Raw genomic sequence first — 15,685 nt, forward strand, 5'->3', positions numbered from 1 at the left:
CTACCCATGTGGGAAACCTGGATCAAACAAGTTCCCAACTTCTGGCTTCAGCCTGGCTTAGTCCCTGCTGTTGTATTGTAGCATGTGGGAATGAACCAGTATATTTGATATGTTTTTCAGATAAGTAAAATAAACACATAAAAATTAATTGTACCTTTTCTTCTGTTGAGTAACGTTGTCTCCTTGTTGAAAGTTAATTGAGGGGCCGGCGCTGTGGTGCAATGGGTTAAAGACCGGGTCTGTAGTGCCGGCATCCCATATGGGTGCTGGTTTGTGTCCCAGCTGCTCCACATCCAATCCAGCTCTATACTATGGCCTGGAAAAGCAGTAGAAGATAGCCCAAGTGCTTGGGCCCCTGCACTGGTGTCGGAGACCTGGAAGAAGCTCATGGCTCCTGGCTTTGGATAGGTGCAGCTCCAGCTGTTGTGGCCATTTGGGGAGTGAACAGCAGATGGAAGATCTCTTACTCTCTGTGTCTTGCTCTGTCATTCTGCCTTTCAAACAAAATAAATCTTAGAAAAGAAAAACAGGGGTCGGCACTGTGGCATAGCGGATAAAGCTGCTACCTCTGGTACCGGCATCCCATATGGGTGCTGGTTCCGGTCCTGACTGCTCCAGTTCTGATCCAGCTCTCTGCTATGGCCTGGGAAAGCAGTAGAAGATGGCCCTAGTCCTTTGGCTCCTGGCTTTGGATCTGCCCAGCTCTGGCCCTTGCGACCATTTGGAGAGTGAACCAGTGGATGGAAGACTCTCTCTCTACCTCTACCTCTGCCTCTGCCTCTGCCTCTCCCTCTCCCTCTCCCTCTCCCTCTCCCTCTACCTCTACCTCTACCTCTACCTCTACCTCTCTGTAACTCTTTCTTTCAAGCAAATAAATCTTTTTTTAAAAAATCAGCCAAAAGTTTGAGAAGCTGTTTGAATGCTTTTGGTAATAAAAACATGTCAACATCTCTGTTTAATGTCTTTCCATATCCAGAGGATGCCAGCCCCCATCAGATTGCGGGAGCTGATCCGGACCATCCGGACAGCTAGAACCCAAGCCGAAGAACGAGAAATGATCCAGAAAGAATGTGCTGCAATCCGTTCATCTTTTAGAGAAGAAGACAATACATACCGATGTCGGAATGTGGCAAAATTACTGTATATGCACATGCTTGGCTACCCTGCTCACTTTGGACAGGTAGGCTGGTCTGAGAGGACGTTTAGTGAAACCACTCCTGAATGACACTGTTGCTCTCCCTTTTTCTTGAAGAGAGGTATTTTGATAGTCTTGCAGTCTAATCATAATGGAACTGAGGGCAGGATTGAGAGGAAGCTCAAACAGACCTTGAAAGGTGGGATATTGCCTTCATTTATCCTTTCCATTGAGAATCTCATTACGTGGATCAAAGAATGTTTTGATGATGGAATCTAGCTTGACTAGTATTAACCAGTAGTTTGTGGTTGTTCTGCCAGAGGGCTTGCTGTCACTATAATGAGCATTTAAGAAATGTGTGCTAAATGTTGTCTTAATTTTTTTGATCTGTGCATGATATTCTATGGAAAAACTCATAGCAAATGTTTTCAGTTTAAAGAAGTTAGGTAGTTGACAAGTGATGATATCTACTTTGTCCTAATTAGCTCTACCTTAATTGGTACAACTTGTATGTAGATCTGCCTGCAGATTCTCTCCCACATACAATGCATACTCTTTGATATGTCTAGTCTGGGTTTTGAGGATGATACTCTCAGTGATAAGTGCTTTCCACCTCCTACCTCCATGTTTGTATTTTGCTAAGGGGAATTTAGTCACAGAGAAGGGACTAGTAAGTTATTTTCTTATTTCTTACTAGTGTTGTTAACTTTTATTTCACTTAAGGAGCCTATTATATAATAAATAGTCTTTTTAAGGAATAGACTGCAAAATTGAAAGAAAAAAAAAGTGCAACCTTAGGTTGAAGACAGAAAATACTACCCATATCTCCTTTCTTTAAATATATATACATATGTATATATATATATTTTGACAGGCAGAGTTAGACAGTGAGAGAGAGAGAGAGAGACAAAGTTCTTCCTTTCCGTTGGTTCACCCCCAAAATGGCTGCTACGGCTGGTGCGCTGCGCCAATGCGAAACCAGGAGCCAGGTACTTCCTTCTGGTCTTCCATGCGGGTGCAGGGCCCAAGCACTTGGGCCATCCTCCACTGCACTCCCAGGCTACCGCAGAGAGCTGGACTGGAAGAGAAGCAACCGGGACAGAACCCAGTGCCCCGACCAGGACTAGAACCCGGGGTGCTGGCGCCGCAGGCAGAGGATTAGCCAAGTGAGCCGTGGCGCCGGCCCAAAGATATCTTTTGTTAATATTTTGATGTATTTAATTTTTCAGGAAACATGACTATCAGATTATCTTTATTTTTAAAGATTTATTTTACTTATTTGAAAGGCAGAGTTACGGAGAGGGAGAGACAGAGAGTGATCTATCTTCCATCTGCTGGTTCACTCCCCAAATGACTGCAACAGCCAGGGCTTTCCAAACTGAAGTCAGGAGCCAGGAGCCTCTTCTGGGTCTCCCATGAGGGTGCAGGGGTCCAAGCCCTGGGCCATGTTCCGCTGTTTTCCCAGGGAGCTGGATCAGAAGTGAAGCATCCAGAACTCAAACTGGCACCCATGTAGGATGTCAGCGTCGAAGGTGATAGCTCTCCCAGTTATGCCACAACACCAGGCCCATCAGCCTATTCTCTTTTCTGCTAAGTAACATCAGTAGAAGTGTTACCAGAGAATGGCAGGGTTCTTGTCTTTGCACAAGAAAGAATTCAGGCGTGAGACAGAGTAGTGGAAAGTAAAAGGTAGCAAAGTTTATTAGGGTAGGGACAACCGTAAGAATGGATGGGCACCTCTCCAGACAGGACCTGAGAGAGAGTGCTGTCACTTGGACGGGGTGGAGGTGGGAGGAGGGAAGGAGCGAGGTTACATGGTTGAGTAGAGAGATTACACCTGGCCAGGCAGGCGGGCGGCTCAGCAGAGAGGCAGAGGGCTGAGTGCGCCATCCGGTTGAGGCCGGGGGTTTTTAAGGAGATGGGTCTTTGTCTTCACACATCTCCTCCCGAAACAAAGGATTTTATGGATGTAAATATTAAGAAGCTCCTATCTGAGTTTTCCCTTGAAGGTATCAGACAGGAGGAAGCCTGGCTGGCGCCATCCTGGGTTCAGAGGAAGGGTGAGTAGGACCCCCTAGAGAATGGGGGTCCGGAGCAGGGTGTTTGAAATGCAGATACTGGGCTGCATCTGGGAGATTGTGGAAGATTTGTCAGGTGGAAGGGGCAGGTTATCAGGTAGAAGGGGGCAGGGCAGAATGTGAATACCAGGCTGCCCCTGAAATATTATCAGGATGACTTTGAGATGCAGATGTATATGCTGTACATAGACATCTTCTCTTTAGGCCTGTCACACACACATAAGCTCATATCTAACTTCCTACCTAAAAGAAGGAGATCTCCTGCCCTTAAGATAAAACAAAAAAGTGATGGAATTGAATTTTATCAGACTGACTTGGCTTAGCTTTTTGTTCATTTTATGATTGGGAATTTGGTCAGCCTTTTAAGAAATACATGATTAAGAGTGAGAGAACATTAATTCCCTAAAGAGAAATGAGGTGTTAGTATCAGAAGAAAGGGGGTGAGCAAAACAGCAGCTGTCTGCTATAAATATATTTGTGTATTTGATTTTAGATGAATTAGTGCCGTAATAGCATTGGTCTCTTACAGAATCTATCATGAAGTTTTTAAAAAAATATTAAAGTGAGAGAGAGATACCTTCTGTCTGTTGGTTTACTCCCTAGATGGCTGTAACAGCCAGGGCTAAGCCATCTCCCATGTGGGTGCAGAGGCCCAAGCACTTGGGCCATTTTCCATTGCTTTACCAGGCTATGAACAGCTGGATCAAAAGAGAAGCAGCCGGGAACCAAACTGGCTCCCATAGAGGATGCTGATGCCTCAGGCAAAGGCTTATTTAGTCTACTATGCCACAGCACCAGCCTGTGAATAGCTTCTTAATGCAATACTGAAAGATGTTGAATGAGAAAAACAGGAATGCTGTATAATATTTTATAAGGTTGAAACATTCAGGACAACTTATGGCAGTATTTGTCTTAGAGGTTAAGGCACTGGTTAGGACTCACGTGTCCAATGTTGGAGTGCCTCAGTACAACTCCCAGCTCTGGTTCCTGATTCCAACTTCTTCCTAATGTGGATGCTTGGAGGTGGTGATGATGGCTCAAGTAGTTGGATTTCTGTCACCCAGGTGGAAGACCAGTATTGAATTCCTTGCATCAGCTTCTGGCCCTTCCAGGCATCTGGGCAATGATCCAACAAATGAAAACTTCGTCTTTTCCTCTTCCTCTCAAATAAATAAAAATTTACTGCAAAAAAATTTTTTTAAACTGACTTAACTCCACATGTGTAGTAAGGTCCTAAGGCATAATAATGATGAATAGCAGTTTTGGATTTTGATTACTTCTAGGAGGAAAGAAGAGAAACGGGATGGAGGCATAGTATGCAGAGAGAGGGCTTTTTTAAATGTAAAATTAAAGTAAATAAAGAATTGGCCAGTGCTGTTGCATACTTGGCCTCTGTCTGCGGTGCCAGCATCTCATATGGGCGCTTCCCATATGGGCGCCGGTTCAAGTCCTGGCTGTTCCTCTTCCGATCCAACTCCCTGTCAATGGCCTGGGAAAGCTGCGGAAGATGGCCCAAGTGCTTGGTTCCCTACACGCACATGGGAGACCAAGAAGAAGCTCCTGGCTCTCAGCTTCGGCCCGACCTGGCCCAGCCCTGGCCTTTGTGGCCACTTTGGGGAGTAAACCAGTGGATGGAAGATCTTTTCATGTCTCCCTCTTTCTGTCTTTTTGTCTCTGTGTAACTCTTTCAAGTAAATAAATATATTTTTGAAAAAGCATTTGTTTTTCTATTTGACAGGTAGAGTTATAGACAGAGATACAAAGAGAAAGGTCTTCCTTCTGTTGGTTCACTCCCCAAATGGCTGCCACGGCAGGGCGCTGCGCCGATCTGAAGCCAGGAGCCAGGTGCCTCCTCCCGGTTTCCCATGCGGGTACAGGGGCCCAAGCAGTTGGGCCATCCTCCACTGCACTCACGGGCCACAGCAGGGAGCTGGACTGAAGAGGAGCAACCGGGACTAGAACCCGGTGCCCACATAGGATGCCGGTGCCGCAGACAGAGGATTAACCAAGTGAGCTACGGTGCTCGGCCGAAAAAGCATTTATATTAAAAAAAGTTCATGTAGTAGCAGTCATGGCCCAGTGTTTGGCTTCCTGCCACCCACTTGTGAGACCTGGATTGTATTTCAGTTTCTCAGTCTACGCCTGGAGATGTTGTAGACATATGGGAAATGAATCAGCAGATGCTAGTATGTGTACACATTTTGCCTTTCTGTTTATGCTTGTCAAATGCATAAAAATCTTAATAAATAAAAATATGAAATGATGTTAATGTCTAAGAGTATGTCTTATTCACTAAGTATTAAAATAACTTTCATAGCTTTTTCTTTCTAAAGATTTATTTACTTGAAAGTCAGAGTTACACAGAGAGAAAAGAGGCAGAGAGAGAGAGGTTTTACATCTGCTGGTTCACTCCCCAGTTGGCTGCAGTGGCCAAAGCTGTGCTAATCCAAAGCCAGGAGCCAGGAGCTTCTTCCAGGTCTCCCACGTGGGTGCAGGGGCCCAAGGTCTTCTGCTTTCCCAGGCCACAGCAGAGAGCTGGATCAGAAGTAGAGCAGCTGGGACTCGAACTGGTGCCCATATGGGATGCTGGTACTATAGGCAGTAGCTTTACCCGTTGCGCCACAGCACCGGCCCCTTAAAACTTACTTTATGGAATTATTTTTTACCTTTTAAACGTTTTTATTTTTTATTATTTTAATTTTTAAAGATTTATTTATTTACTTGAAAGGCAGAGTTATAGAGAGGCAGATGCAGAGAATGATAAAGAGAGGTCTTCCATCCCGTGGTTCACTCCCCAGATGGTTGCAATGGCTAGAGCTTTGCTGATCCGAAGCCAGTGCCCAGGAGATTCCTCTGGGTCTCCCACGTGGATGGAGGGGCCCAAGGACCTGAGCCATCCTCCACTGATTTCCCAGGCCACAGCGGAGAGCTGGATTGGAAGTGGAGAAGCCAGGACTCAAACGCGCCCATATGGCGTGCTGGCACTGCAGGCGGCAGCTTTGCCCTTTACACCATAGTGCTGGGCCCCTTAGTTTGTTTTTAACAGATTAAATATGGTTTGTAGATAGCAATTCTAAGGACATAATGATATTTCCTCCCTCCCTGCTTCCCTTCTCCTCTCTCTCCCCCACCATCTCACCTTCTCCCTTTTTTGTTTTTTTATTTATTTTTTTTTAGTTTTTGAGAACATTTTAAGTTTAATTGCAATAAAAAGTCAAATAAGCTCACCACATAAAAAGTTTAACAAGTAAGAAGCAGAAAGATTCTAGTTTAATGGGACTATAGACAATGGCTATAAACAGTAGTTGGAAAAATGACCATTTTGCTCATATACAGTAAATTCTATTAACTAATTTACAGTATTTAAAGTAATCACAGATATTTAAAACTATAGTAGTGTAACATTCTTAATCGTTCGTTCGACAAAGGTATAAAAATTTCACAAAAATACATTTACAGCAGTACTGATACACATGGGCATTTCTTTTTTTGTTTGTTTGTTTGGTTTGTTCAAATTTTTTGCTCCCACATGCAGTAGAGAAGATGCAATATTTGTCTTTCTGTGTCTGGCTTATTTCATTCAACATGATGTCCCCCATGGAAATTATTTTTTAAATATAAATTACTGGCTGGCGCCGTGGCTCAATAGGCTAATCCTCCGCCTGCAGCGCTGGCACACCGGGTTCTAGTCCTGGTCGGAGCTCCAGATTCTGTCCCGGTTTCTCCTCTTCCAGTTCAGCTCTCTGCTGTGGCCCGGGAGTGCAGTGGAGGATGGCCCAAGTGCTTGGGCCCTGCACCCGCATGGGAGACCAGGAGAAGCACCTGGCTCCTGGCTTCGGATCAGCACGGTGCGCCAGCCGCTGCTGCCATTGGGGGGTGAACCAACGGAAGAAGGAAGACCTTTCTCTCTCTCTCTTTCACTGTCAACTCTGCCTGTCAAAAAATAAATAAATAAAAAATAAAAATTACATGTGTAGAAGGGAGGGAAAGGTTGTTATCACATAATCAGTTCTAATCTCACAAGCCATTTGAGTTTTCCTTTTTGATCCTAATTATTCTGTCTTGGAAACTGACATGGCTCACAGTTATATAGTCATTCAGATGACTTTAGGTGTTTCTAAATGTACATAAATTGAGGAATTAATCTTTTTTAAAAATATACATTTATTTACTTGAGAGGCAGAGATGCAGAGGGAGAGACAGGAAGGTCTTCCATCTGCTGCTTCACTCCCGGCTGGAGCGGGGCAGATCCAAAGTGAGGATCCAGGAGCTTCTTCTGGGTCTCCCATGTGGGTGCTGGGGACTATGCACTTGGGCCCTCTTCCACTGCTTTCCCAGGCCATCAACAGGGAGCTGGATTGGATATGGAACAGTTGAGACTCGAACCAGCACCCATATGAGATGCTGGCACCACAGGCAAATGCTTAACGTACTGAACCACAGCACTGGCCCCTAGAAAGTAATTTTTATGTAACTTGAAATAAATCTGTTTGTGGAACTGTTTTACTTTCCTCTTTTACTTTTGAACTTATTAGATAAATTCATGTAAGAAAATAGTCTCACATGATCTTAGTTTCTACTGGTGCTGTTTTCCTTGGGATGTATACTTCTAAAAGGGAATTTAGTTTTGCAAACCCTTCTTAGACAGTCTGACTTGCAGTATGCCCTTGGAAAACCCCTCCCCCACAGGAAATATTTGACCCTTTCTGTATTTGTAAAGTGAGAATGATAAAACACATCAAAGTGATTGTGACTTTCAAGAAAGGCTAAACAGGGGGACAAACTGTTTAACTGCAAGGACTCTGAAGCCTTGAGGAGTTTTTTTTTTTCCTAAAAATTATGTAAAGAATAATTAATATAAAACACTTTAGGTTCCCCCCTGTATTTGATTCCTAAACCCTCACCTCGGAGTTGGCACTGCAGCATAGCGGGTAAAGCCGCCTCCTGCAGTGCTGGCATCGCATATGGGCATCAGTTCATGTGCCGACTGCTCCACTTCTGATCCAGCTTTCTGCTGTGGCGTGGGAAGGCAGTGGAAGAAGGCTCAAGTTCTCGGGCCCCTTTACCCACATACGAGACCTGAAAGATGCTTCTGGCTTTGGATCAGTACAGCTTTGGCTGTTGCGACCAATTGGAGAGTGAACCAGCGGATGGAAGACCTCTCTCTCTGCCTCTCCTTCTCTCTCTGTGTTAACTCTGACTTTCAAATAAATAAATAAATCTTTAAAAAGAAAAAACCTTCACTTTTCCCACAGTACTTACAAACCCTAAATGTAGCACTTTCTACATGGTGTTAAAATTATTGTCTGTTTCTTCTTTAATTGATTGCATGTACCAGATGTTTAGGACACTAAACACTTTGTGTTTCCATTTACTGAGTTTTTGATTTTTAATATATGAACCAGACCTTAAATGCATACATGTGTTAGGTGCTCATTTAATGTAAGGGGGAGATTACATTAGGAATTTGGTTTTTTTAATGTCTAATTTATTGTAGTGATTAATAAGTTTGTGTTTTTAGAAATGTGGAACTAAGGTGAAACTCATGGATTATTAGAATGGCAAGTGTCATGGAAGCTTGTTACTCTAGAACTTGAGTACTATTATCAAAGTATCTTGAATGTTTCTCTTTTATTTAGGTAGTTTGATGATAGAGGTTTATACTTCAGTCATCTGTTAACTCTGGGATTAAAAACATTGCTTTGTAGATTGTGGTAACAAGTTCTTAGTTTCTTTGTTTTCCTTTTTCTTGGCAGTTGGAGTGCCTCAAGCTCATTGCATCTCAGAAATTTACAGACAAACGCATTGGCTATTTAGGGGCAATGCTGCTGTTGGATGAAAGACAAGATGTCCATCTTCTCATGACCAACTGTATCAAGAAGTAAGTCGTACCTTTCCTTCTTTTAACAACAATTTTACTCTTTGAAGTCTTAAACTAGGATTTTAATAAAGAGCTTCTGTTTATTAATTTTATGTTTAGTGTTCACACTATATTTGAAATGCTGTAATTTGGTAACTTTAAAGGATTACAACTTTTCTAAGGGTTAATTTTGTTAAGTGTAGGTAGGTATTGTTGTGCATCTTCAGGCATAAGAACACGAATTACCAACACTTGGGCCTTCATAGAAAAATATTGGTAAACCTTGGGATTTCTTATATTTCTGGGATATTGAATACTATAAATAATGAAACTTTCCATTTATCTCTAAGAAGTATTGTTTTATATTCTGGTATATTTAAGCTAAAAAGAGTGGTCTTGATTGTTGGAAGTTTAATCCATCTGAGATTTCATTTGCACTGAATTTTACTTGGTCATGTGAATTAAAAAATTTTTTTTAAAGATTCTATTTATTTGAGAGGTAGAGTTACAGACAGAGAGGGAGAGACAGAGAGCTCTTCCATCCACTGGTTCACTCCCCAAATGGCGGTAATGGCCAGAGCTGGGTGCATCCAAAGCCAGGAGCCAGGAGATACCTGCCATGCAAGTGCAGGGGCCCGAGTACTCGGACCATCTTCTGCCACTTTCTCAGGCCATAAGCAGAGAGTGAGATTGGAAGAGGAGCAGCTGGGGCATATGGGGCACCACAGGCAGAGGCTTAACCCACTACGTCACAGCGCTGGCCCCCAGTCCTGTGAGTTTTTGTGGGTAGCCCTTTATTTATTTTTTTATGTGCTTTCAATCGCCTTTTTTTTCCAGAATTTTATTTAATGCATATAAAATTCATGAGTACATCTTGGGAATACAGTGATTCTTCCCACCATATCTGCCCTCCTGCTTTTTTAGATTACTTTTTTTATTTGCAGTATTTCTGTTTTTGATAAAAAGAAGCAGCAGGGAATATTGGTGATCAAATATGTGGACTTTGAAAACTTGTACTTTTCTGTGGTAACTAATGCTCTACTTTAAATTTTTCCAGTGGGTAATGGAAAACTCCAAAATGACTTATAATTTGATTGTAATTATAAAGTGTGGCATTTAAATATGGGACTCTGTGGATTAATTTCAGGAGGCTTTTTATTTTCTTGACTATAAAATAAATATTAATAGTGAAAACACTGTGTTGATTCATTTATTCAACAAATATTTGTTGCTCATCTGCCAAGTACCAGGAACCATTGCAAAGCACTAGGATGGCTTTTTTGTTTTTAAAACAAAAAAGATTTATTTTTATTAATTCGAACAGTAGAAAGAAAGAGAGAGAGAGCGCTTCCATGTGCTGGTTTACTCCCCAAATGGCCACAGTGGCCAGGGCTGGACCAGGTCAAAGCTGGGAGCCTTAACCGTCTCCCACGTGGGTGCAGGGGTACAAGGACTTGGACCATCTTCCACTGCTTTCCAAGGCACGTAGCAGGGAGCCTGATCAGAAGTAGAGCAGCTGCAACTTGAACTGGTGTCCCTATGGGATGCTTGCATCACAGGTGGCTTTACCCACTACACCACAGTGCTGGCCCCAGCACTAGTATGGAAGCAAAAAGAGAGAAATCCTTGATGTCATGAAAGGTCCATTCTAGATGTTCAGTGGAATTCTTTTATACATTTCCTCTGGCTAAGCTTCAGAGTTTCTTTTAACTTTTGTTCTTACAGACTTTGTAGCCTTTACTCAGGCTTTCAGTCTTATGCTGACAATTGGGCAGTTCTGCCTGGCAGCAAGTTTGTGTTAGAGAGTTAATACCAAACTTAAGTAGAGGTTTGTAGCCTGATAAAAATGAAAAAATGAGGCACACATTTAAAGAAGAAATCTTTGTTATTATGAAGCCTAGCCCAGCACCAAGTGAATTTAGGAGAAGCTTCTTTCTAAAGCAGGAATAGATCAACTTTGGATCTATTGTTTTTATTCTGTTAATGGATTTCTGTGTTTTTTTTTTTTTTTTTTTAAGAGGGAGGGCGGGTTTTTTGTTTGTGTTATAGGCCACAAATAAAATTTTTATGCTTTTTTCTTTTAAAGATTTATTTTATTTATTTGAAAAACAGAGTTACAGAGAGAGGTAGCGACAAAGAGGTCTTCCATTCGCTGGTTCACTCCCCAGATGGCCACAGTGGCTGGAGCTGCACCGATCCAAAGCCAGGAGCCAGGAGCTTCCTCTGGATCTCCCCAGCAGGTGCAGGGGCCCAAGGATTCGGGCCATCTTCTGTTGTTTCCCCAGGCCATAGCAGAGAGCTGGATGAGAAGAGGAGCAGCCAGGGTTAGAACCGGCACCCATATGGGATGCTGGTGCTTCAGGCCAGGGCTTTAACCTGCTGCACCACAGCACAAGCCCCCCCCCTTTTTTTTCCCCAAGATTTGCTTATTTATGTTTAGAGGCAGGGTTATAGAAAGAGAGAGGGAGAGACACAGAAAGAAGTCCACCATCCACTGGTTCACTCCCCAAATGGTTGTAACAGCCAGAGCTGTGCCGATCCAAAGCCAGGAACCAGGAGCTTCTTACAGGTCTCTCATGTGAGTGCAGGGGCCCAAGCACTTGGGCCATTTTTCACTGCTTTCCCAGGTCATTAGCGGAGAGTTGGATCATAAAAAGAGCAGCTGGGACATGAACCAGCACCGAAATAGGATGCCCATGCCACATGCGGAGGCTTAACCTATTATACCACAGCACTAGCCACCCCCCCCTTTTTTTTTCTTTAAGATTTAATTGAAAGGCAGAGTTATAGAGAAGCAGAGAAAGAGAGGTCTTCCACCTGCTGGTTCACTCCCCAGGTGGCCGCAACGGCCAGAGCTGCGCTGATCCAAAGCCAGGAGCCGTGAGCTTCTTCCAGGTCTCCCACATGGGTGCAGGGGCCCAAAGACTTGGGCTGTCTTGTACTGCTTTCCCAGGCCATAGCAGAGAGCTGGATCGGAACTGCAGCAGCTGGGACTGGAACTGGCACCCATAGGGATGCTGGCACTGCAGGCGACAACTTTACCCATTACACCACAGCGCGGGCCCCTGTTTTTTTCTTTTTTAAGATTTGTTTTGTTGGAAAGGCAGAGTGACAGAGCAAGAGACAGTACAAGATCTTCCATCTGCTGGTTTATTCCCCAGTGGCCACAATGGCCGGAGCTGTACCAATCCGAAGCCAGGAGCCATGAGTTTCTTCCAGGTCTCCGACACCAGTGCAGGGGCCCAAGCACATGAGCCATCTCTACTTCTTTCCCAGGCAATAGCAGAGAGCTGGATTGGAAGTGGAGAAGCTGGGACTCAAACTGCCCATATATTGGATGTCGTCACTGCAGGAGGCGGCTTTACCCACTATGCCACAGCCCTGGCCCCCAGCCCCAGCTTAGTAATGAGTGCTTACCTCATTGTTCATTGGCTTAGAAAACATTGTAGAATATCACAGGCCTTGGAGTTAAATTTAAAAAAAATGGATCTGATGTTTAAAACTCGGATTTTGAAAATATCTAATAATTGAGAAATTAATGAAAAGTCAACTAAGTACTTTTGGGAACTGGGATCCTAAATGATAAAGTGATAGTTGATACATTTTATTTTATGAGCAATTCTAATTTAAAATAGTTTTACCTTGAAACTGTTCATTGACATTTTGCTTCTTTCTCAAAAAATTATTTATTTACTTACTTACTTACTGGAAAGGCAGAGTGATAGATGTCTTCCATCTGCTGGTTCACTCCCCAAAAAGGCTGCAACATCTCAGACTGGGCCAGGCAGAAGCCAAGAGCCAGGAACTCCATCTGAGTCTCCCATGTGGGTGGCAGGAAGTCAAGTACTTGGGCCATCTGTCTGCTGTCTCCCAGAATACTTTAGGAGGAAGCTGGTTTGGAAGCAGAAGAGCCTGGAATTGAACCAAGTCCCTTCAGCATGGGATGTGAGCATCCCAAGCATAGTATTAACCTGCTGCTCCATGATGCTGGGCCTTAAATTTTACCTTCTTTTCCTGTTTTCATTCTTCAGCAAAGACTAACACTGTCTATTTGTTCATTTGTAAATATTAATAATGAAGCTATGATGTGTTAACATTGAGAACCTTCTTTATGAAAGACTATTTTTTTTGTTTTTAAATATTTATTATTCACTCCTGCTCGCTGTCTCTCTTGCTCCCCTCTCTCTCTTCTCTCTTGTCTCTGCTCCTCTCTCCTCTCTCTTCTCTTGCTTGCTCTCTCACTCTCTGCACTCTCTAGCCTCCTCTTCTCTCTCTCTCGCTCTCTCTCCTTCTCTTCGTCTCCTGATCTCTCTCTTGATCTCTCTTAGGCTCTCCTTCTCCCTTTTTCTCCTTTCTCGTCCCTTCCCTCCAGTCTGCTGGGTTTTCTCCAAAAATCTCTTTCCCTTACTCTGGTGTTTGATGTGTTTTGTGGTGACCTTATGTTAGTGCTGAAACCCAGGACCTTAGAGCATCCCATATGGGCGCCAGTTCTAGTCCTGCTGCTCCTCTTCCGATCCAGCTCTCTGCTATGGCCTAGGAAAGCAGTACAAGACAGCCAAGTCCTTGGGCCCCTGCACCCAAGTGGGAGACCTGGAAGAAGCTCACGGCTCCTGGCTTTGGATTGGCGCATCTCTGGCCGTTGCGGCCACCTGGAGAGTGAACCAGCGGATGGAAGACCTCTCTCTCTCTCTCCCTCTCTCTGTGTAATTCTTTCAAATAAATAAATAAATCTTTTTTTTTTTTTTTTTTTTTTGACAGGCAGAGTGGACAGTGAGAGAGAGAGAGACAGAGAGAAAGGTCTTCCTTTGCCGTTGGTTCACCCTCCAATGGCCGCCGCGGCCGGCGCACCGCGTTGATCCGATGGCAGGAGCCAGGAGCCAGGTGCTTTTCCTGGTCTCCCATGGGGTGCAGGGCCCAAGCACCTGGGCCATCCTCTACTGCACTCCCTGGCCACAGCAGAGAGCTGGCCTGGAAGAGGGGCAACCGGGACAGAATCCGGCGCCCCAACCGGGACTAGAACCTGGTGTGCCGGCGCCGCTAGGCGGAGGATTAGCCTAGTGAGCCGCGGCGCCGGCAATAAATAAATCTTTAAAAATAAATAACTCTTTAAAAATAAATAAATATTTATTATTTATTTATTTGAAAGAGTTAGAGGGAGAGGCCAGCGCCGCGGGTCACTAGGCTAATCTTCTGCCTGTGGCGCCGGCACCAGGTTCTAGTTCCGGTTGGGGTGCTGGATTCTGTCCTGGTTGCTCCTCTTCCAGTCCAGCTCTCTGCTGTGGCCCGGGAAGGCAGTGGAGGATGACCCAAGTGCTTGGGCGCCTGCACCCGCATGGGAGACCAGGAGGAAGCACCTGGCTCCTGGCTTCAGATTGGCGCAGTGCGCCGGCTGTAGCAGCCATTTTGGGGGTGAACCAACAGAAAGGAAGACGGTTCTCTCTGTGTCTCTCTCTCTCACTGTCTAACTCTGCCTCTCCAAAAAAAAAAGAGTTAGAGGGAGAGTCAGATCTTCCATCCACTGCTTCATCTCCAGGTGGCTATATCAACTAGGGTGGGCCACACCAAAACCGGGTGCTTCATCCGGGTCTCCCACATGGGTGACAGGGGGTACAAGCATTTGGGCCATCTTCCACTGCTTTTCTCAGAAGTGGTGCATCCGGTACAAACCAGCGCGTATATGGGATGCTGGTCTCGCAGACAGCGGCTTTGCTCCCTATACCTTAACACCAGCCCCATATGAAAGACTTTTTTTTTTTTTTTTTTGACAGGCAGTTAGACAGTGAGAGACAGACAGAGAGAAAGGTCTTCCTTTGCCGTTGGTTCACCCCCCAATGGCCGCTACAGCCGGCGCACTGCGCTGATCCAAAACCAGGAGCCAGGTGATTCCTCCTGGTTTCCCATGCAGGTGCAGAGCCCAAGCACTTGCGTCATCCTCCACTGCACTCCTGAGCCACAGCAGAGAGCTGAACTGGAAGAGGAGCAGCTGGGAGAGAGGTAGAGTCAGAGGCAGAGAGAGGGATCTTCATCCGCTGGTTTACTCCCCAAATGACTGCAGCAGTTGGAGCTGGGCCACTCTGACGCCGGGAGCTTCTTCTGGGTTTCCCACTTGAGTGCAGGGACACAAGGACTTGGGCCATCTTCCACTGTTTTCCCAGGTACATTAGCAGGGAGCTGGATCAGAAGTGGAGCAGCTGGATCTTGAACCGGCGCCCATATGGGATGCTGGCGCTGTAGGGGGCGGCTTCACATGCTACACCACAGTGCTGGCCCTACTAAACGGCAAATGCTTGCCTTGGAAGCAGTATCATAACTAGTGTGCCGGATACCCAGTGTGTCTTTAGTTTCTTGTGTTAGGTTATTTTGATTGAAGTAAAAGAAAATCAAGCATCTCACAGATAATGCAGTTAGCAAAGGGAAAAATATTTTGACCGCCTTTCAAAAAACTATGGTTCTATACTAAAGCTTGATAAGAGTTTTTTTTTTTGTTTGTTTGTTTTTTTTTTTTTTTTTAAGATTTATTTATTTAACTGAAAGAGTTAGAGAGAGAGAGAGAGGGAGAGAGTTCTTCCATCCACTGGTTCACTCTCCAGTTGCCTGCAACGGCCAGAGATG

General features: G+C 44.5%; 1 protein-coding gene across 2 annotated transcripts in view; it reads left to right on the forward strand.

Annotated features, from left to right (window-relative positions):
* The window catches only part of AP1G1 (adaptor related protein complex 1 subunit gamma 1), a 100,764-nt gene that overhangs the window by 29,505 nt on the left and 55,574 nt on the right, over positions 1 to 15,685 (forward strand). For both annotated transcript variants that reach the window (XR_011384078.1, XM_002711697.5), the window contains exons 2-3: positions 977 to 1,180; positions 8,970 to 9,094. Coding sequence is in view for 1 of the 2 variants with exons in the window: in XM_002711697.5 (XP_002711743.1) it covers positions 980 to 1,180; positions 8,970 to 9,094 (326 nt within the window). In the remaining variant the exon portion in view is untranslated. The remainder of the gene's footprint in view (positions 1 to 976; positions 1,181 to 8,969; positions 9,095 to 15,685) is intronic.

The sequence above is a fragment of the Oryctolagus cuniculus genome, chromosome 18 (genome assembly GCF_964237555.1).
Source record: "Oryctolagus cuniculus chromosome 18, mOryCun1.1, whole genome shotgun sequence".
In the NCBI taxonomy this organism is placed as follows: domain Eukaryota; kingdom Metazoa; phylum Chordata; class Mammalia; order Lagomorpha; family Leporidae; genus Oryctolagus; species Oryctolagus cuniculus.